This window comes from Odocoileus virginianus, chromosome 2 (assembly GCF_023699985.2).
Source record: "Odocoileus virginianus isolate 20LAN1187 ecotype Illinois chromosome 2, Ovbor_1.2, whole genome shotgun sequence".
Taxonomy (NCBI): Eukaryota; Metazoa; Chordata; class Mammalia; order Artiodactyla; family Cervidae; genus Odocoileus; species Odocoileus virginianus.
In genome coordinates this window covers 71,273,513-71,296,469 of record NC_069675.1, presented here as the reverse complement: position 1 = coordinate 71,296,469, position 22,957 = coordinate 71,273,513, and the positions used below count along the sequence as shown (strand labels likewise).

The 22,957-nt window shown below is 36.8% G+C and overlaps 1 protein-coding gene across 7 annotated transcripts in view; it reads right to left on the bottom strand.

Annotated features, from left to right (window-relative positions):
- ITSN2 (intersectin 2) overlaps positions 1-22,957 on the bottom strand; it is a 120,123-nt gene that overhangs the window by 20,674 nt on the left and 76,492 nt on the right. For 6 of the 7 annotated variants that reach the window (XM_020870444.2, XM_020870446.2, XM_070450997.1 and 3 more), the window contains 7 exons: positions 21,194-21,399; positions 19,217-19,281; positions 16,584-16,750; positions 14,449-14,494; positions 14,245-14,366; positions 13,152-13,248; positions 12,546-12,737 (listed from right to left, as the gene is read on the bottom strand). In XM_020870444.2, the coding sequence (XP_020726103.1) occupies positions 12,546-12,737; positions 13,152-13,248; positions 14,245-14,366; positions 14,449-14,494; positions 16,584-16,750; positions 19,217-19,281; positions 21,194-21,399 (895 nt within the window). Of the gene's footprint in view, positions 1-7,148; positions 10,473-12,545; positions 12,738-13,151; positions 13,249-14,244; positions 14,367-14,448; positions 14,495-16,583; positions 16,751-19,216; positions 19,282-21,193; positions 21,400-22,957 lie in introns of those variants that run through there. The other variant, XM_070451003.1, reaches the window with a different exon arrangement.

The following is a 22,957-nucleotide window of genomic DNA, read 5'->3' as shown; positions in this document are numbered from 1 at the left end:
TTGAAGTAGTAGATTTTAATATATTTTTCTTAATGAAAATTAGTAAGAATATGAAAGATATGAACACAATTAACAGGCCTCATATAATGAGAATATAAACAAGAGAATACACATTCTTCTGCTCAGGCAATCAGAGACATCTGATACTTTTCTTCTTCTCATACCTCACATTTAATCCACTTGTAGCTCCATCTTCAAAACAGATCAGAGTGGTCCATAATCTGACCACATCCTACCTCATCCACCACCATTTTGATCCCCCGCCAACCCCCAATTTAATCTAGCAATCCAGAGCTATTCTATTAAAGCATAGCAGGTCATGTCACTCCTTGGATCAAAAACCCTTCAATGGGGTCTTCTCACTCTGAGCAAAAGCCAAAGTTCTAACAATCAGCCCACAAGAAACAATCTTCCCCCACCTCCGTGGATATCTCTCTGTCCTCACTGCCGCCTCCTCTTGCTCCTTCCTCATACTGGCCACACTGACCCCTGTGTTGCTCCTCAAGCATCACAGGAATGCTCCTTGCACGTAATGTTCCCTCTACCTAGAGAGATCTTCCATGTGTCCACAGGGCTTCCTCCAGATACCCATCACATCTGTCAAGTCTTTGCTCACATTATCACCATGTCAGAGAAGCTTTATCTGAGTAGTCAGTTTGAAACGGAAATCCCTCCGCATCCACCTCTCCCCACACAGCACTCTCTCTCCCTAACCTGCTTCAATTTTCTAAGATATCACATACTTACTCATCTTGTTTTGTCTTACCCTACTCAAGTATCAGCTTCAAGAGGGCAGGACTTTTTATCTATTTTACAATCTTCTATGTCTCCAGTGGCTGACACATAGTAGGAGGTTTTACAAGTATTTATAGATGATGATATGAAGATAGACTCTGAGCTGCAGGAATTAGTATATCAATATTAACTATAGGCAGTCAGAGAATGATGAAAACATCCTGGGAAGTTCTTTCTGATAGACAAGAAGAATGGGAAAGTAGGAAAAATGAGAGATCATGGCTATCAGGTCAAAGTTCCCAGAGAAATAATGAGTGGTAGGCTGGACCACAAGACCCCCCCAACCATGTCCCTGCCCCGCCCCATACACTTGTTTTTAAGGATGTGGAGACTGAAAGACAAAACATGAATAATGAATAATGAATAACATGAATAACCATTATGGTTATGAAAACTCTGTGTCCCACTATAATTGGGAATCACTCTTCTAAATTACAGTGCAAGCAAGAAAATGAGGCATCTTCGAAGATAGCTGCAAAGATTCCAAAAAGTGAAGGACAAAAGGCAATCTGTGATGACTGACACAAAGAGGGCTTGTTCAGATGACGTCACGAAGTCCCAGAAAGGTCCTTGCCCATTCTGAGGAGAGGAACGCCTCTGAACAATGCTATTCTCTGTGTCCCTAAGTTCAGCTGCCAGAGTGTCACATAATGGTTTTCAGTCTCACTGTGTGGAAAATTAGTGAAAAGATGAGATTTTAACAGTAAATCCAGATGACTGAGCTGGGTGCATTTTCTGAAGGCTGCCTTTAATACTGAAGCTTTATCAGGGCAATAGGAAATTACCGGACATCTTATTTTGTAAGAGAATAGCCTTTTATCTGCTTGGCAAATATTTACTGAGTGCAAACCATGTGCCAGGTAGCATGCTCCCACCATGAAGCCATACATATTTGTGGTTTTGCTTTTGGAAATTTAAATAATCCTTGAACAATTTTTTAAGCTCTTGTGTCATTTTTTGATGCTTGTCAAGTTCTATGCCATCAGGTGTTATGTCGCTTACGTACAGAAAGGACTGTATGTGTATAGTCTAATGCTGCAGACCATCAGAAAGCAAAATATTTGACCATCAGAAAACAGACACATTCTAAAACTGCCAAAAGCAGCTCCTATGATAAATGCAAGTGGATCTGCATTTACCAAAATAAAATAAATTTGGTTTTATTTTTAAATTTACTGTAAAATGTTATAAGCCTAAAAGACAGCAAAGACCTCCCCAAAGCAGACAGAAGTGCAGATTCTGGCCTCAAAAAGCAGTTGGTTGAAGCTGATTTTTGCATTATCTTCTAGTCTCCCAGACTTGACCCTATATCACTGACTCAACTGAGGGAATTAATGTACTATTCAGAATACAGAATATTATGAAGAGAGGTCATGAAAGAGTAGTTTCTTCATGTTCACACAGCATAGAACTTCTAATTTTAACAGTACAAATAACCAACGTGTGTATCACTATTCCTCTGATTAACAAATACAAATTTGAATTTGTATATGGAATACAAATTTGTATATGGAATACAAATTTGAATTTGTATATGGAATACAAATTTGTATATGGAATACAAGTTTGAATTTGCACATGGAAAATCTGAGGCTTAGTAGTTAAGGGACTTACTGTAGGATTTAGAACTACTAAATCTCTAAATCTAGGTGTGTTGATTCAAGTCTTACACTTTGAAATTCCAGGCCTTTTTAAATGGTGCTTACACGACAATCCTATTTGGGGTGAAACACTGGCAATAGTGTGTACAAACCTGACCTGGCCTCAAGCTTGCTGAATTCTTGAGGAAAAAAAGATTTCAGTAGAAATATTTGGAATGCCAAAAAACCCAAAGGCACTGAAGAAGCCAACAGGGTCCTTATTCACCTTTAACTCTTTTTTATATCTCTGTGACATCATTGGCCCCTTTACTAAACTTCTATTCGGTTACACATGCATAACAACTTGTATCTAACAGCCAATTTCAAACAGACTGTGTACCCTTCATGCTCTTTATTAGTTCGCCCATTACTACAGTACTGACCTGGGGCAACAGAGTTTCATCTGCACATATGGTTTTTTCTTGTTATTACTAAACAGACTGCTACACCTCTAACTTTACCCAATGGTATGACTACACAGCCTGTGTTTTCCAGCTTGTTTATGACTATATAATACTATGCCCCAAACTGCCGAGTTTAGAACACACGAATTTTGTAGCACTGCCTGACTCTGATTTCATGGTGGTTAACAGATGACCACTGGTGACACAGGTTTCACAGCAGCAGGTCCTTCCACTACCTTGAAATGCAACTTTACCAGCCTCAACTCGCTTAATGCTCTTTACCCTCTTCTCACCTATATCTTGGAATTAAATGATGACTGTTCTAATTTTGTGATTTGAAGTAACAACTCCAAGTTAGTGAGAGATGGCTGAGAACACAGAAGCTCTGGAGTCAGATCTGGACTCTACTTATATTCCATCACACCCAAGATGTTTGGTTCATCACTTAGGATACAGCAAATGCTTGGTAAGTATTAACTGTTATTTCCAGTATCTATATGCTAAGACACTGGACTGGTGCTTCATAAATTGCTTAAGTCTCACCTGTAATATAAATATTACTCTCTTCATTATATAGATGAAGTGAAGGCTCCTAGGGGTGAGCTCATAGAGCCATGATTCAAAGTAGCCACAACTTCCTATTAATTCATTTTATCACTCTTGGATTTTGCCTTTGATAACATCATTAAGACATCTTTCTTAAGCACATCTTTCTAAATTTGTTGCTGTTTAAAAGCTTTAAAAGTGATTATAAAGACAATTTACTCAATCTAAAAATAAGCAAAGGATCTGAATACACACTTCTCCAAAAAAGACATACAGATGGCCAACAAGCACATGAAAAGATGCTCCATCATCATTAGTCACGGAGGAGTTTGTAATTCAAAATCACAAGATATCACTTCACACCTACAAGGATGGCTTTAATAACATGTCAGATAATAACAAGCAATGGTAAAAATGTGGAGAAACAAAAACCCTTGTACACTGCTGGTGGGAATTTAAAAAAAAATTGTAACCATTTTGGAAACCAGTCTGGCAGTTTCCCAAAAAGTCAAGCCATTTGATCCAGCAATTTCATTTCTAGGTACAGACCCAAGAAAAATGAAGTTGTATGACCATGCAAAAACTTGTACATAAATGTACAGAGCATTATTTATAAGAATCAAAGAGTAAAAACCCAAATGTCCACCAATTAATATATGGATAAATAACAATGGAATATTATTTGGCCATAAAAGGGAATGAACTACCAATACATCCTACAGCATGATGTACCTTGAAAACATTATATCCATACAATGGAATATTATTTGGCCATAGAAAGGAATGAAGTACTGACACATCCTATAGCATGATGTAACTTGAAAACGTTATGCTAAGTGAAATAAGCCAATCAGAAAAACCCCAAACATTTTATGGTTCCATTTGTATATGTCCAGAATAGGCAAACATGGAGACAGAACACAGATTAGTGGTTGCCTAGGACTGCATGGATGGAGAAGGCAATGGCACCCCACTCCAGTACTCTTGCCTGGACAATCCCATGGATGGAGGAGCCTGGTAGGCTACGGTCCATGTGGTAGCTAAGAGTCAGACACGACTGAGCAACTTCACTTTCACTTTTCACTTTCATGCATTGGAGAAGGAAATGGCAACCCACTCGTGTTCTTGCCTGGAGAATCCCAGGGACAGGGGAGCCTGGTGGGCTGCCGTCTATGGGGTCACACAGAGTTGGACACGACTGAAGCGACTTAGCAGCAGCAGCAGCAGCAGCAGCAGGGCTGCATGGAAGGCAGGGTGCTTAGGCAGATATGAAAGTGATAACTAATGGATACTGGTTTCTTTTTGAGGTGATGAAAATGTTCTATAATGACTGCATGACTCAGTGAATATACTAAAAACCACTGATTTGAATAGTTGGGGGAACTGTATGGAGTGTAAATTATGTCTCAACAAAGCTATTACCAAAAAAGTGATTATGTTCAGTTGTATCCTTTTGGATATTCTTCTTAGAGATTCTTATCCTTGTTATAATATTCAGCCCTTGCTTCCTCATCTTCTCTGCATGTACATTTTACACAGAGAAAACACTGCAGCCTTTGATTTTTCTTCTTGTCTTTTCATTGGTTCAGGCTACGGCTGTACTGCAGAAACTTCATTATTATGAAAATGGGAGGCAATATTAGCACTGGAGAGTAGAAGCTAAGAGGATGGACTCTGGAGCCAACCGCTTGGGTTTGAACCCAGCTCTACCACTGACTATCTGTGTAACCTTGACCAAGTTATTTAACTTCTCTGTGTTTTAATTTCCATGCCTATAAAAAGAAAACAATAATAAGGACCTTAGAAAAATACCTAGACTAGTAAGTACTCAATAAATAGCACTTTTCCTCTTTTCATTTTACTGATATGAGCAATGGTTATACAGGTAGAATTTTATTATTTTATAAAAATGGTGATATTAGCATAACAATCTCTTTATTCTCCTAGAACCTTTGTTTCTTGTCTTCATGGGTTCCTTTCACTATACAACCCTTAAGTCCTGATACCCTCAAAGGTCTGATTTTCTCCCCAGGTCACCTCATTTACTTTCACTGGCTCAGAAACTATCAATATGCCTTCATGCCACCACCTGATGTACATCAGATGCTGTCTATCTTAATTATATCTCATTACCTGCTGGACAATTCTATCTGGATGTCCCACGGGTACTTTGTAGTCAAAACCAAACTCATCTTCTTCTCCCAATTTGACTCTTTACTGTAGCTGGTGGCACCATGATTTCTCCCCGTTACCAAGATACAAACCTGGGAATCAAACTGACCCTTTCACCTGCCCACACAATCCCTAAATCCCTCAACTCCTCCCAGTGTTCCCTCAGAAACTATTCTTAATGCTGCTTCATGGTTTTTTCTCCACCTTGGCTTCACGTAAGAATAAGCTGAGTTTTTAAAAATCTTCATGCCTAGGCCTCACTTCAGGCCATTTAAATCAGGACTTAGGCATCAATAGCTTGTCAAAGGCCCCCAGGTGGTGATTCCAATGAGCAGCCAAGCTAGGAATCTCTGGTTTAGCCCCCGGCCTGCTCTCAAGCCTCAACTTGTCTTGCTGCCTTTCCACTTCTGCTCCAGCAATAATGAACTGCTATAGTCACCCCTCTCCTCCTGTATCCAGGCTGCTGCTTGTCTCTATCACTCTCTCCACCACTCTACCCGCCAATCTGGCTTTCTCCTACTTATCTTATGGATCAAGCCGTTGCCTTATCCAGGAAGTCTTCTCTAATTCACCAATCTACAGATGAATTAGGTATTCCTCCTCCATACTCTCTTGTGTGCGTGCGTGCTAAGTCACTTCAGTTGTGATCAACTCTTTGCAATCCTATGGACCACAGCCCGCCAGGCTCCTGTCCATGGGATTCTCCAAACAAGAATACTGGAGTGGGTTTCCATGCCCTCCTCCAAGGGATCTTCCTGATGCAGGGACTGAACCCACGTCTGCTGCAGGGGCAGGCAGGTTCTTTACCACTAGTGCCTCCTGGGAAGTCCCTACACTCTCGGTGCCCAGTAACTCTCTCTCAGTGCGCTTAGCATGCTGTTTTATAACTGTCTGCTTTCATGCCTGATCCTCTTACAGTTAGGTCCTACCCGAGACCTGGACCATCAGACACTCATTTTCACATTCTCAGGACCTAGTACTCTGCATTCGCTTATACAAATACTCAACATATGTTTGTTGAAAGACTTTACAGAGATGAAAAAAGGCTTTTGGGAAGAGACTGTTTATATCATACATTGACAGATGGGTTGGATTTTGATCCACTTTTTTTCACTCAAGGTGAAACCACCAACTTGATTACTGAAGTGTAAAACTGCTTAACTCTGGTGCCTCCAAGGAATTTCTTTTACTGAATATAGACTCCTATTATTTTGTACTAAAAATGTCTTAGTCTATATTTGCAATGAGTATTAACTTGTAAATTCCTTCCAATCTTTTTAGAGATAGAGTTGGAGTAAAAATTATAAATAACATAGTAGTCTATTATTATCCTAGATATTTTCTTTTACTTTCAAATCAAAATTTCTTTTGCTTTTGAGATACATACACTTATCTTGGATCAAACTATCTCAATTGTTACCACTTAAAAATTTCTTTTGTCCCTTGTACTACAATACAACTTACTGGTCTGGACCAAGAGACCACGTTACGGAAAATGAGAAATTCCAAAGAAATTCAAACAGGACTACAATATAAACAGTTAAAAATAAGTTTTAAAGGATGCTTCAAAAGAAATACACAATACAAATAATGTAGTTTGTGTCCCTTTAATAAACACACTTGCATAGTTATATTACAATTTTGTAAAAATGAAAATGAATGACCTCATGCCAAGCGTGCCCAGCATTTGCACAATCTCAATACCTTTAATACTATAGTTTTCAAGACGCACAAAATAAAAAATTAAGGCAAAAAAACAGCACTTCGTGACAATTTAATAATTTATTACATTACAGTAGCATCACAGCAGCATCCAATAATGCCATTATAGGCAAAAGTCTCTCAGTCTTTCCATTAGAGAGTCTATTTACAAGAATTTATAACTTGGTGAAATTCATCCTAAGAAAACTTGGCAAATAAAGCTTTGGACTGGAATTGGCATTGCTTTCTCTACTTTTCCTTCCCTTCCCCTACTTTATTTTAAACTATCAGAATTCATATTATATTTTAAAACACTAATGTAGCAGTTATACTGTTTTAATAGCTGTATTATTTTAAAATGACTCCCTAGGATAAAGTTTTAGAGGAAACTATACAACAGGTAGGATTGATTTAGATTTTCAAATTTTCTAAAAAAAATCAGCTTTGGTCTTAGAACTGATTTTTTCACTGCTGAAAAACCCATCAGGTTTAATCACATACTGTAGAAATGATTACAACATACTGCAATTTTTAAATAAACAGGTATTTTGTGGTTTTTGTTTTTTTTCCAGCTTTACTCAGATGCAGAGTATCAACACTCACTAAGGTATTTTGATTCTTCACCTCCTACAAGGTTCAGATTTGCTCAGTTGTGCTCCCATTTTAAAATTCTACGTTCCTGATAAACTCCTTCTAATGTCGCTTTCTAAGTAAACTGAAGCTGCCTCTTATACTGAATGAGGAAGAGAGCAAATATGTGGCTGAATATGAGGTATTGCAAAGGGTTGCATGCTCTTTTAAAAAGGACGAGTTATTATTATATGTCATACCATTTCCTTTACTTTTAGCTTCCTGTCAAATATATGACAAAATACCTAAACAGAGAGAGGTATTTCTGTAAATACAGTAAATTTATTTCCCAGACAGACACTCAGTTTAAATACGCCATTATAAGACTTAGTCTTTAGTACCTGATGAATATATTCTTTTCAAATTGATTTACAGACACTAATCTCTATCAGAATGTCATTCTTAATAATCTATAGTTATCAGTGTAAAAGGGAAGCAATTTGAGCTACAAAAATACCTTTGAAATAATTTATCAGTGTATTAAATAAGCCCAAATTCAAAATTATAAAGAGAGAATGTTATACTATATCATGTAATTAATTAAGTGGTCTTATTTCTAACTTCAGGATTTAAGGTGGATTTAAAATTAACTGCCCTGAATTTGAACCCAACTAACATGTTCAGAAAATAAAAGGCAAGACCAAGTAACCCGTACAATTTAGAAGATGAGCTGAATTTACAAGGATTCAGTCTTTACACTGTACCCTTTAGTGACTGCAGGCAAATCTGTTATGCCACCTGTAAAATAATATTATTGCTTTCCATTTAATGTCATATTTTATAAAAGTATCATGATGATGCCAAATGCTAAAAGTTGAGGTGGTCTAGTAACTAGAAATCCCTGCCTCAGGGAGCACACATGCCTGTCACCATACATCCCAACGATGTGAAGTATTCTGGAACACAGACATTTAAATTTTGTGAAGTTCTAACTAAACCGTTGACTCTTCCTCAAGTGTTGTAAAGTTATGATTTAGGGAACATATGACTAAAATCATTCATTCATAATGTATAGGCACATTAAAACAAATATTGCACAAAATATGCCTCAGAGATATAAAAACACATTTCACTCTTCTTAAAGAACTCTGTGAGGAAATAAGACTCTGTGATTGTATGTACACTTTTCCTGATAATACTTGGACATTCAGAAACAGTAGATTGCACTGCAGTTTGTAAACAGTTTAAATTGCATAATCTTCTCATTGATTTTCAAATATGATTTAATACTATCCACTAAAAGTCAACTAACTACTCTCACATTTATAATAATGTTTTACTATCCTTGCAGTTTTTGGCTCAAGGAAAATAAGTGAAGTCCTATGCCAAAGTTGCCAATGTGGTTGAAGAATAGATATTAGGTAGAGAATTCTGAATGGTAAAATCAGTTCTGTAGCCACAAAGCAGCTTCATGAACACAGAGGAATGCCAGCTCCCACACAGCTTTCCTTCACTCTAATTCATTCTCAACTAGATAGAGACTGTCTGCCTGCTTCAAGGGCATTTAAACTCTTCAAGCATTTCTTATGATCTTTACTAAATACATTAAGAAGAAAGTCAACCTGTGCCCCTTTGTGACCTGGGACATAGAGTCACCTCATTAAAATAGATAACATGAATTTCTGACTTTAAAATGTATAGATATAAATGCTCTGCCTAAGGCAGAGAAAGTGTCATATATTGTAGTCAATGATGGGAGCCTTTCATTCCTCAAAAATAATCCATTTTTAGGTAATCAGTAAAGAAGTTAACAACTGCCTGCTGCAGCACATTAGCAGTATCTTCATGAGCCCAGATACCCCAGTGGACTCCCACAGTAGAGGGCTATTTTGGGATAGCCGCAACAGATAAAACCCACCCTGCTCTGCACATATGGCTGGGTGGGGTGGGCCACCTCCCTCCTCTATGAGGTAAGAAAAGCTCTCCCAAAGTGTCATCACTCCCACCCCAAAATACACAGAAAATAGAGAAAATGATATTTCCAATTCTTGGCCTTTTAACAAACTTAAATATTGGTACGTATAGTGGCATATTAGAAAGTAATAGAGGAAACAGTGCCTATTGGGGGACAAATTGCGTATTGAACCAATTAAGAGCTCACTGTGATTAGGATTAGGTCAAACGTAACAGCAAAACATAAGCAATTCTGAATTTTGTAATGAATATACATGTTGCAGTAACATTAGAAAAGCATGGCAGCCCATTCCCAACCAGCAAGAACAGTTTGTGCAAATAGTGGGTCTTTGTGTGTTTGAACTCCCACCATGTAAGGGCAAACTCAGTATGCATGCTAATGACCTACAATTACCAAATTAAAAAAGAAGAAAAATGCTAAAGGATGCCAGAGTGAACAGCAGGGAAAGCCACACAAAGACCCACTATCCTTTAACTTGTTACAAATAAATTTTAACTGTAAATTAGAAACACAGAGAAATAACCACAAGTGGCTCTAACATTTGAGAACGAAGCTAAGGAATTGTGTAGGAGATATTTGATCAGGGCTGCCTGCCCTGTCTCCACGCTAGAGTCAAACTTGGATAGTGGGTCTCTGGGGTGCTTTCACACTGGAAGACAACACTGGGTCCTATAAAAAGAAAAATGAGGGATAAAATGAACATAAAGCAAATCAAGTGGGTGAGAAAAATTCTACTGATTACATGCAATGTCAACAAATTTGAACTACTAAAATTCTCAACCTTTAAAAAATATTCTAACTACCTAGTAAAATGAAAGTAATATCTATAAAGGTTTGAGAAACACACATGGTAGTCTAAAACTTAACTAGTTTTCACTGACTCATATATTCCTGGCTGTTCTTCCTTTAGAACACTTTCATATTTTCTTATATTTCTTATTATAAGACTTAAAAGGGAAAAAATATGTTCCACCATTGGAAAACAAGATAACAACAAAACATTTGGAAAATGATCACTTTACATTGTAGATACTATAAAAGTCAAATGCACTGACAAACTAGAATGCCTCCAAGGATCACTTAGCCCAAGATCTTCCAGACCTAGTGGGTCTGAAAAGTACCTTCCTCTCTCAGGCTCAGGAAAGACACCTCAGGTATTTTTATTAACTAGACAAACTGGCAAGCCCTGAAAACTGCCAAACCATCAGTAGAATTTAAAAATGGTCTTTCACACAGTTTTTTTGTGTTTTTTTTTCCAACAACTTGAAAACTTAAAAGGGACATTTGGTTAGGTTATATACTGTACATCAATCTATGCATAAATGGCAGCTTGTTTTCTTGAGCCACTGTCTAAATTTTTTTTCTGTTTTTATAGAAAATTTTTGTACTGATTGGTTCATAGATGGTCAGTTTTGTACACAGACTAAACAATACAGCACTTTGCCAAAAAATAAGTGTAGCATTGCTTAAACATTATATATTAACACCAGTTCTTTGTAATCGGGTTCAGTGGTGTATTTTGCACTACCTGGAGTTATGGTTTTTAATCTGTCAATAAATAAAATGTCCTTTACCTTCAAAAAAAAAAAAAATAAAAAAAATAAAAATGGTCTTTCATTTAGGTAATCCAAATTTTATAATTTTCCTTACTACCTCTCCTGAAACCTTGAGGTATTTTTAGGAATATTCAAAGCATAAAAAATTGGACTCCACCTCCAGACTGGGACATTCAGCTGCTCTATCTAAAGGATGGTCTTCTCTCCAAATCACAATGATCTTTATAAGCTCTAAAGTGAAAATAATGCACTAATAATTTAAAATGATAGATATAGTACAAAGTAAATTCATAATACTTGCACTTAATTGTAAACACATCTCAGCTTTGACTGGGTTACCATTTATATGTTCTTAGAAGCTAAGTTAAAATGAGAGGCTAAAGCTTTTAGATAATTTCACAAGAATGATAAAAACACAAATCATGATGTATTTTATTAAGAAGGACAAAAAGATCAAAAGGGTGAGGAAACGTGACCTCTATTTTATGAAGCTAAAAAAATATTTCCGAGTAGTGTTTATTCTCTAATGCTACATTTACTGTCAAGTGTAAGAGGTTAGGTATCAAGAGATGATTTTACGTAATACCAAATCATATACACTGAGATATGGAGCCTTGCAGTAAAACTAGTAAAACAGATCTTAATTCATATATCTCTGTGGCATGAATTACCTACCTTAAAAAAATCACCTAATGAGATTTTTGCAAGCACTTTATTTATAAAATAAATTTTATAATTTTCTTCTAACCTGGGTGCTATGTAATAACGTGGGAAATAAATAAGGTTGTGAAATTAACAGCACTTGTACACTAAAAGGGTCATTCTGCACAGGTGAATACACTAACTGCTAGCTAGTCTCTGCTCTCCCTTAAGCTGAAAAAGACTGGTGTAAAAATAAGCTGCAGTATAGACTGCTACCATACCAAGGAACTCATGAAAGAACTAGAACTTTTTTTTCAGATAAAGTCTAACAGTAAGGTCTGAAGCTAGGAAAAAAATATTTGAAAAAAAGCAATATAACTTTTGATTTTGTGAAAGTTTCTTATTATATTTTCTTACTCTAAACATTAATATACATTTGCTGAGAGTGCTAAGTTTAAGATTTGGTTGAGAAAAGTTAAGGAATGCAGTGCTGTATGTTAAAGCTGATGCACTATTAAGAAGTAAATAGTTTGATATTACTCACACTGTTGACTTGGATCTGCATCTGTCGTCATCTTAACGTAGTTCGAAGGGAAGAGACCAGTCACCCCACTGATTTCTCCTTGCCACCAGTCAGGATCATCTTTGTTTAAAACATTAATAAGCTGTCCCTTGGAGAAGCTGAGCTCATCCTCGTTGTTTGCTGTGTAGTCATACATGGCGATCACCTGACACACTACCAGAGAAAGAACAACAAAGTAACAAGTTAAATTGAGTAATTCTTCCTACTAGCATCATTCCTTAAAATTCTGCCAAGATTTCCCTTTAGCTGTTCTCTCCCACCCTCCTTCCTCTATTCCCTGTTTCACAAAAGCAAGAATTTCCCAAATGTAGTTTGGAAATCCAAGCGACTGCTTTGAAGTATTATGGTGAGCAATTAAACAACTTCAAGGAGTGATGTAGTTCAAGCATCACTGAACAGCTGGTTGTTTCTAACAGAACTTTTTAGAAAGGAAGTTCTCACAGAGGTAAAGAAAGAACAAATTTTAAAATATTTTTCAAAGAATTGGCTAATCTAAGAAATGCTGAGTTAAAAAAAAAAAAAAAAAAAACTTCCTAAGATGAAACACAAGTTAACCCATTTCCATACCAGGATGAAAGGCAGGTGTAGTTCTTTCACTGCTTGGACCCAAAAGTTTAACATGGCTGGCAGGGAACCATCCTTTCTGTCGCTTTTTGCCTCTGGCCTATATTAGTAAAAAGAACACAAAAGATAAGACTAAAGACAATTATTGAGACATAAACTAAAAATGAGAAAATCCAAACTGTGTAGTAAAGAATTTAACCTTGCCCAAAGGGAGGCCTGGCCTTTGCCTATGGCTCCTAGAAGGTAATCTCTAAACCTCTGAAATGTCATGACTATTAAAAGAGTGTCTCAGTTTATGTGGGGGCCTTAACCATGCGGGAGAGCCTAATGATGTGATTTATGGTGGACCCTTTGGGTCATAATATGAACTCAACCTCTGGAGGGACTGGAGACTGAGTTCAGCCAGGTGAGCAATCAACTGTGTCTACTTGATGGAGCTTCAATAAACACACTGGAAACCAAGGCTCAAGTGAGCCGCTGCTTGGCAATACTCCATGTGTACTGCTGCCAGGAGATTTAATGCTGCCCATGACTCCATGGGGAGAGAACAACGGGAAGCTCTGTGTTAGGAACCCTCCTGAACTCCAACCCATACATCTCTTCCCTTGGCTAATTTTAATCTAAATCCTTTTGCTGTAATAAATCGTAACCATAACAGCTTTCAGTGAGTCCTGTGAGTTTTTATGGGAAATTACTGAATCTGGGAGTGGTCGTAGGGCCCTCCAAACTTACAATCTGTGTTAGGAGGGAGGGTGTCTTGAGAACACTTGAATTCTGCATTGGCCTTTGAGGTCAGTAATAAACAACTGGAAGATTCAATATGCATCTCAACACTATTTGTAGAAGTCTATTTAGAGATTGTTCAGTCTCAAAGTTCTCTGCATACTTCACTCAAATAATATTTATAAACTTAAAAAGATTTTTCTAATGTTCTCCTAGTAAGTAAATACCTCTTGGAGCTTTGTTAATAATCAATCAAACTAACTATTAATTATTTGTCAAATAAGACAAATTAAATTTTTATTAATCTTATTTTTCTAATGAGCAGGCATTACTTTTATAATAAAATTAACAAATGTTATTTAAAAGTTATTACCTGTAATTCCCCTTGCCACCACCCACTTGTGTTTTTCTTTAGAATTAGTATTAACTGTCCTGGTGCGAGGCTAAGCTGTTCAGAACCAGAAGCTGCATATGCTGACGTTACTTGAGCAATCTCTGAAAAGAAGACAAACAAGGGACTATGAATTCAAGACTATTAAACACCTTAGTAGTTTGTCAGCTTCCTCATGATACATACCAGGTTTCTTGTTTGATGTTCCAGATTTGCTAGCACTCCCAAAACCCTATAAGGGAAAAGATACACTGTTTTATCATTTTTCAACAATCCAGGGTTAAAAGTACACAGGCTATTAGGAACTAGAGATTTCTAATTCCCAGGGTCCTTGTTTTTTGAGAGTAAGAGCAAAATAATGATTAACCTTATACTGATCAAATAAGTTAAGAATCCAATACTTACAGGGAGATCTGATTCTGACAGAATACATTATATATAAGTAGCTGATGTTGGCAATTCAACAGGAAGAGCTCGTTTTCTGAATTTTTTCTGAATATTAAATGTTAACACAAATACATTTCATCATTGGGGGGCTAGAATCAATGCCCACCACATATAACACACGTGCTCTGGGTATGTTAAGGCATATGTGAGTTTTGCTCCTGCTACATACAAGGTAATGCTTTTATTTTTAATTTTTTGTCATGTTCCACTGGATCCTGACCTAAGAACAAAGAATGCATACCAGCAACTATGACCTGTTTGACTTTACAGGATAAGTTGGGCCAATCACATTTCTTATTTTTAGGAATTGTTATTTGTAGACATTTTAATGATGCCCATTCTGTCAGATGGTACTTCACTGTACTTTTGAATTTGCATTTCTCTAGTAAGTAGTGATGTTGAGCAGTTTTTCATGTGCCTGTTGGTCATCTGTATTTCTTCTATGGAGAAATGTCTGTTTAAGTCTTCTCCCCATTTTTCGATTGGGTTGTTTTTTTGGTGTTGTTGAGTTGTATGAGCTGTTTATGTATTTTGGAAATTAAGCCCTGTCAGTTGCATCATTTGCGAATATTTTCTCCCATTCTGTAGGCTGCCTTTTCATTTTGTTTATGGTTTCCTTTACTATACAAAAGCTTGTAAGTTTGTTTAGGTCCCATTTGTTTATTTTTTGTTTTTATTTTTATTGCCCTTGGAGACCGACTGAAGAAAACAGTGGTATGATTTACATCAGAGAATGTTTTGCCTGTGATCTCTTCTAGGTGTTTTATGGTGTCATGTCTTACGTTTAAGTCTTTAAGCCATAAACGTAATTTTTAAAATATTATATAATGAAAACAAATTATATAATGAAATGTTGCAATATAGGGAATATTTGCATAACTCAGTGATTCAGTATTTCCCAAATAATCAATGAATGATGTTATTACACTCAGTATGCAAAACACTGATGATGGCTGATTCATGTCAATGTATGGCAAAAACCACTACAATATTGTAAAGTAATTAGCCTCCAACTAATAAAAATAAATGGAAAAAAAAACAGGCTGATGAATTTTAATGTTAACAATAAGGAATGTTCACTGATTTGGCTTCAGAGTCTGCACTGCAAATAATCTACAAAAATTTAGTACTTGTCAAGTTTTGGTAGAGCAGTGTTAAAGAAGAACATCCGCAGATATCTGAACATGTCATTAAAATACTTTTGTTATCTCTCATATTTGTGTGAGGTTGAATTTTCTTCAACTACTTCAACCAAAAGAATACACTACTCTTTTCATTAGACATTTTTGAAGAGGGAGAAGTACATATTTGTTTTTCATTAAAAGCAAGTTATTTAAGTCATCATATAGTAGGTTTAATTTTGTTATTTCAAAATGAATTAGTAAATTTTTAAAAATTTCAGTCTTAATTTCTAACATGGGAAATATTGCTAGATATAATCCATATATTTTCAGAAACTTTGGAGTCCTCAATAACCTTTAAGAATGTGCAAAGTTCCTAAAATCAAAAAGTATGAGAACTGCTGCTAGTGGTGGGAGAAAGGCAGCAGGAACTCCAAGTGTGGGCTGGGTCATAATAACATCAGAGCCTTAAAGATTTACAGATTCCTTTTAAGTCTCCCTGAATCCAAACCATTCCCTAACTTCAGTTACCATGAGGCCCGGCCCTATCTATGGCTCTTGTTCTTGTAATTTCATAAAATCATTTCTCCTTTATCTAACAGGATCTCTGTAATAAACTATATTTTATTGGAGTCACCTTAAATGGTCTCCTTGTAACCAAAGCAGCCTGACCAAAACCACATGTAAGCCTCCTTTATAAACATGAGCCTGAGCAACAGGACTGATTCTGTTTCTATACCAAAGGAACTCTACCTCCTGATCTTTTGGTTTGACATAATTTGACGGAAAAATTCCAGTTCTGTCTCCAATACTTCCTGTCCACCATTCTCCATCTTTCTGGGTCACCAATATTTCTTCACCTTCAGTGAAAGTCAAATCTCCAGGTTCTACACTTGAATATGAATAAAGTGCAATATACTCTGTAGGGAATAAAGAAAAAAGAAACTAATTTTGGTTATAAGATTACAGAAGTTAAAAGAAAAGTGTTAATTTCCAGGATTTTGAGTAAATTTGCTGTAAAAGACCTTGTGACTTAAGGAAACCTAATGTAAAGAGATGTTAAGGCAGAAAGTAGAATGAAGTAATTATTTAATAATCACTAGAAAAAGACTGGGGCTCCCCAGGTGGTGCTAGTGGTAAAGAAACCTCCTGCCAGTGCAGGAACTGTAAGAGACACAGGTTCGATCCCTTCATCAGGAAAATTTCTGGAGAAGGAAACTGCAACCTACTCCAGTATTCTTGCCTGGAGAATGACATGGACAGAGGAGGCTGGTGGGCTACAGTCCATGGGATCTCAGAGTCAGACACAACTGAAGTGACTTAGAATGGATGGAAAGCTTTATCACAGGTTTCTTTTTTCCCACTGTATCATCATCATCATCATGTCACAGAGAATAACCCCAAAGCTACAAATTACATATCAATATCTCTACAGGGTCAAGACATGAAAAGTTTTTTTTAAATCTTCTTACATATAGTTTAATCTCTTAAATTCTTTTCTCTTTAATTCTTTTATATACAGTTATGCAAATGCCAACTCTTCAGCTAACGTCGGTATGACAGTCCAGTTTCTATCACAATGGTCCAGCTCCTAGCACGGTGCTTGGCATGGAATAGATGCTCCATAAATATTTGTTAATGAATAACCTTAAGGGAACTATGTAAGTTTTTATATGTATTTGTATTTGTTGACATGAAATTTGATCTGCAGATCATAAACTGAAGATGACCAGAACCATCATACAAAAACTATTTACTATCCACATTCCCATACTATTCAATTTAGCTGACTCAATAAAACAAAAAATGACCACAAGGTTAAGGTATGTTGTAACAAGCCAGGTTCTTTCCAAAATGCTCCTCACCACTTTCCTAGCATCATTCTACTGCCTTTATTCCACAGTAAACCTCTGGCTCTAGGCTTGCTGGTAACTCAAGTTCCCTAACCCTTCACAGCTGAGCCTTGGTTCACGCCTTTCCCTCTGTTCACCAAGACTTCTCTTCCTTCATCACTAAGCAAGATCTTACTCATTGTTTAAGATGATTCAATGTGGCCACCTCTGTGGATTCATAGGTTCTACTCAAAATTGTGTTTTCATTCATTTGTTATAGTATTTATTACAATTATATGCCTATCCTTCCCATTCTACTGTTAGCACCTGGGAAACTGTTTTATTCATCCTTGTATATGATGAATAATTGTAGGCTCTAGCATAGAAATCTCTAGTAGATAATGAATAAACTGTTTAACTTACTATTAAACTGATTTTCTTGAACAATATAAACAAAATGTAAACTATTCAACTAGTTTTACTATGGATATATACAATTAATTTATAAACCTATGTAACTATTACATAAAAACACTGAAATAAGGGTAGACATTTTTCAACACATTTTCAAAATTAAGACAGTCAAACAACCCAAGGGGCAACAAAAATTTCTTTGTAATATTTATGATTAAAGTGTATCTTGATTTCAAATCCCACTTAATGATTTATGTGGCATACTGTAATTAAAATGCAATTCAGTGAACTCCCTGGTGGGCCAGTTGTTAGGACTCCATGCTCTCACTGCTAAGGGCCTGGGTTCAATCCTTGGTCAGGGAACTAAAAATCCCACAAGCTGCACAGCGTGGCTAAAAAAAAAAGGCAATTCATAAACAACTAAATGTACTAAAATTTCCTTGTATTTTAAACATCTATAATATATAATAAAAGGAAAACAAAAAATTTCATGCTACCTCATTTGCAATGCTTATTTATTTATTTATTGGAGTCATGGTGGAGAGGTCTGACAGAATGTGGTCCACTGGAGAAGGGAATGGCAAACCACTTCAGTATTCTTGCCTTGAGAACCCCATGAACAGTATGAAAAGGCAAAAAGACAGGACACTGAAAGATGAACTTCCCAGGTTGGTAGGTGCCCAATATGCTACTGGGAGCTGACTCATTTGAAAAGACCCTAATGTTGGGAAAGATTGAAGGCAGGAGGAGAAGGGGACGACAGAGTATGAGGTGGTTGGATGGCGTCACCGACTCAATGGACATGAGTTTGGGTAAACTCCTGGAGCTGGTGATGGACAGGAAGGCCTGGTGTGCTGCAGTTCATGGGGCCGCAAAGAGTCGGACACGACTGAGCGGCTGAACTGAACTGATATGAACTTTTTATAGTACTGATTTTTTTAAAGTGTCAAGTATTTTCAGTCATATATTTTCTATCTCCTAAATATTCATGTGAAATATAGCGGCAGCAGGTTTCTCCTAATTTCACTTTAACACTGAAGACACAAAAGCAATAAGAGTAACAACTGTGGGAAGTCAGTTATATAATTAGTCAGTAGCTAATTTGACCTCCATCTAATTTACAAATTAACAAAAGCTCACCTTCTCCCACTGTACAGGCTGCAGAGGTAGGTTTCTTGTTTACAGATGCATACAAAGCTTCTGGTCTGCCAAATAAACACACAAAACAGATAAAAAACAATAATAACACAATAAAAAAGGCATCATCACGTAAATAAAGAAGATGGTTTGATAAAGACAGCAGGTTTTCAGCAGTGTGCTCTTTTAAGGGCTAAAATTAATTGAAATATTGTCTCAGTACACAAGCTAGAAATACGATCATACACAAAATATTTGTGGATTATAAACTGCCTACTTACAAACTACTAAAATTTTAAAATCTAAGTAATTTCAATATGATTTACAAATAGTTCTTCAAATGTGAGCTATTTTGCTTTTCTAAAAGACATTAGGCACTGGTAAATGGGCAGTTATTTGGTGAAGCACATATGGGGCTGGGTTTTGGTTAGAAAAAAATAAGGGCAATTATAAATTTTACTACTTGTTTACAGCACAGTACATTTCTAAAATATATAAAAATAACAGCACTTTATTTTTAGATTTGGGAACATATATAGCTTTTATTTTCAATTTAACCCAGGAAACTGTTCTCAAAAATCTGGAAAACTGGGCAGTAAGAACTAGACATCTGTATATATATATCAGGGATCCCCAAGATGCGACTAACTATATAGTGAAGCAGTTTTCAGGTTAAAAGTGGACTCTTACTACAACTCGTGAGCACACTGAATGGACTGCCTGACTGAATTCTCCGTTACTGCAGGTTTTCAAGGTGCGTGCCTTACCTGTTAGAAAGGATCAGTAATCGAATGAAAAGTTAGAAATGTCCTTTAAGCATTTAAACTTAACCTGTTTATGTGTTTCTTCTCTGTAAAATGTTATGGAGTTTAAATAAGATAATTACCATAAAAGGTCTAGCACAGTGCCAGCACACACATTGGCTATTACTGTTGCTACTGTTATCATCACACACTCTAGAATTCCATGTCAGTTTGAAAAGTAAATGTCTTCTGACATTTGAACTAAAACTTAATGTACAGAACCTTAGCACTGAAAGAATTTTTAAAGATTTTTTAGTTATTTTCATTCAATTAATGAAAAAACTCGAGACCAAGAAGGCTTACCCCATACAGTCTGGCAAAAATAGTAGAATCAGAACTCAAGGATCTTAATTTCCAACGACCCCATTCCTTTTCAATAAATTATCTTGCTTTTCTATTTAGACCAACTTCCACATAAAACACAAGTGATAATTACCCACAGCTATATTAGAGTACTTAGTTCTTGGCAGTAAAGATGTTTGATGACCTGACTCCCCTAAAGACTGGGAAATAAAGACCAGAGACCCCATCTGGTTTTGTTTTTTGTTCATGCAAAAGTTTCGTTTGTGTGTTCTTTCATTAGCTCCTCTCTTCACTAAGCAAGTATGATTGAGCAGCTACTAGGCATTAAGATCACACTAGGTATCAAAAACCTAAAAAATGAACAAAAAAGATGAATCCCACCTCCTGGAGCTAATGACTTAATAAGGAATATAGGTAAGAAGGGAAATAGCTACAACATAGTATGCATGAGCACCAAGAAAGGTGACCTGCAAAGGAACTCTGGAGATCCAGAGATGGGAGAGGCAGAGGCGAGGACCTCAGTAAAGATCTGTCTAAATATTGACAGTTTACAGTAAACAACAAGGGAGAAAGCTCCAAAGGAAATGAAAATAACTTCTCTAACTGACCTACTAGTACAAACAAAGCAACCAATCTAAAATTTTAAGCACTTTGAAAACTTTAGGAATCTGAAATAACTAGAATAAAAGATACTCTAAAACTGGTACAAATACCTTAGGTATGATTTTTTTTCACTCTAGGAATTACCAATCTGATATTCAGACTTAAGTTTAAATTTCTAATTTTCTTGCACAGCCAGTTGTACTGTGGCTGACTCATCAGTGAAACTGGCAACATTCACATCTCATGTAAACACACAAAACTAAGTGCTTACTCTTCCCGCTTAACTTCACTCCCAGGGATGATTTTGACGTAAGATTTCGGAAACCATCCTCTTCCTCCATGAACCTCCCCAAACCACCAATTTTCTTGCTGCTCCAAGACAGTAATAATATCATGTTTTGAGAAGTTCAAGTGGTTTTCTTTCTTTGCAGTCCAAGAACAAAGGGCCTGTGCTTTCAGGTTTTCTACAACCTGTCCCTGTGAATACAAAACCACAAAATTAAAAACAAACAGAAAACAATGACAACTGTGATTTCTGATTCCTAGGATATAACATATTTACTGCTCAAACAGCAGACCGGTTTAGTATGATGGTGAGTTATTATCAATGATGATTTAAGATAATCTTAATCTACTAACTGATTTAAAATTATATATGACAGACAACCATCTGAATAGCCTTCTATGAATTTAAAGACCCAACACTTACCATTCAAGGAAACACCTTGGTATTAAGCACCATGGATATGGAAGGCAAACCCTGGGTACTGAAGATGCGTACTCACAGACCCACTAAGTATGTATCACATAACAAATGAAAAGGGAAACCCTTTCCCTCCTCACTTCCAAGTCTCCTCATTGCAATGGATTCTGTTTATTCCACTAGGAATGGAGATGCAGCTGTGCTCAACCTTCCTCCACTTTTGTTTTCTGTCTCATAACTTCTTCATATCCTTATTTCTCCTTTCTTTTCTCTTAGAGGAAGGAGGGTTTCTGTTTTGTTGATAAGGCTAACCCCTCTACCTGGGCTCTAAACTTTCTACCGTGTCTTCTCATTTTCTAAAAATATTTGTAACATTGTGAATTCTCTCTTTTGAATCTTTAATTTCTTTACTTCTCTACTTAATTCTACTTCTAACTTCCTTAAAGAAACAGAAGTCTTGCACTTGGTTTCCAATTTCACCCCTCAGTCCATTCTAATTTAGGTTCTGCAACCGTTGTAATACTGAACTTCTTGACAAGGTCACTGATAACGTCAGAGCCAAAAGCTTCTTCAAACCCTTACTTTCCCTGATCTCTGATTGGTGGTGACATCACTGAAACCCCTCCAGTTTCCTGAAGCTCACCATCTGGTGACTGACAGCTCCTCTTTGGTCCAGCCTCTTTCTTTTCCTGTTTCACGTGATTTCTCTTAAAATTTTATTTATGCCTAGGACTTCTCAAGTCTGTATCTTTTAAAAAGTATATGCTTTTATTTATTTATTTTATTTCTGGCTGGGCAGGGTCTTCGCTGCTGCACAGGCTTTTCTCTAGCTGCGGGGAGTGGGGGCTCCTCTCCAGTTGTGGTGCTCAGGCTTCTTGTAGCGGCTTCTCCTTTTGTGGAGCACAGGCCCTAGGCTGCGTGGGTTCAGCAGGTGAGGCTCCTGGGCTTAAGAGAACAGGCTCGTAGTTGTGGCGCACAGGCTTAGCTGCTCTGTGGCACGTGGGATCTTCCTGGATCAGGGATCAAACTCTTGTCTCCTGCATTAGCAGGTGTATTCATTACCACTGAGCTACCAGGGAAGCCCTCAAATCTATATTTTAACTGTAACTTTATCTTTTGACCTCTAGACTTGTAAATCAAGCTGCCTGCTGGGCCTGGCCCTCATGCTTAGGTATATAAATACCTAAGTTATACATCTGAAATGTAATCACTTTTAGAACTCACCAAACCCATTCCTTCTGCACTGCACAATGATACCACCCTCAGTCACCTGAGCTAAAGACCCTGAAGAGGTATCTTTAACTTCAACTTCTTCCTCATTCTTCACATTCA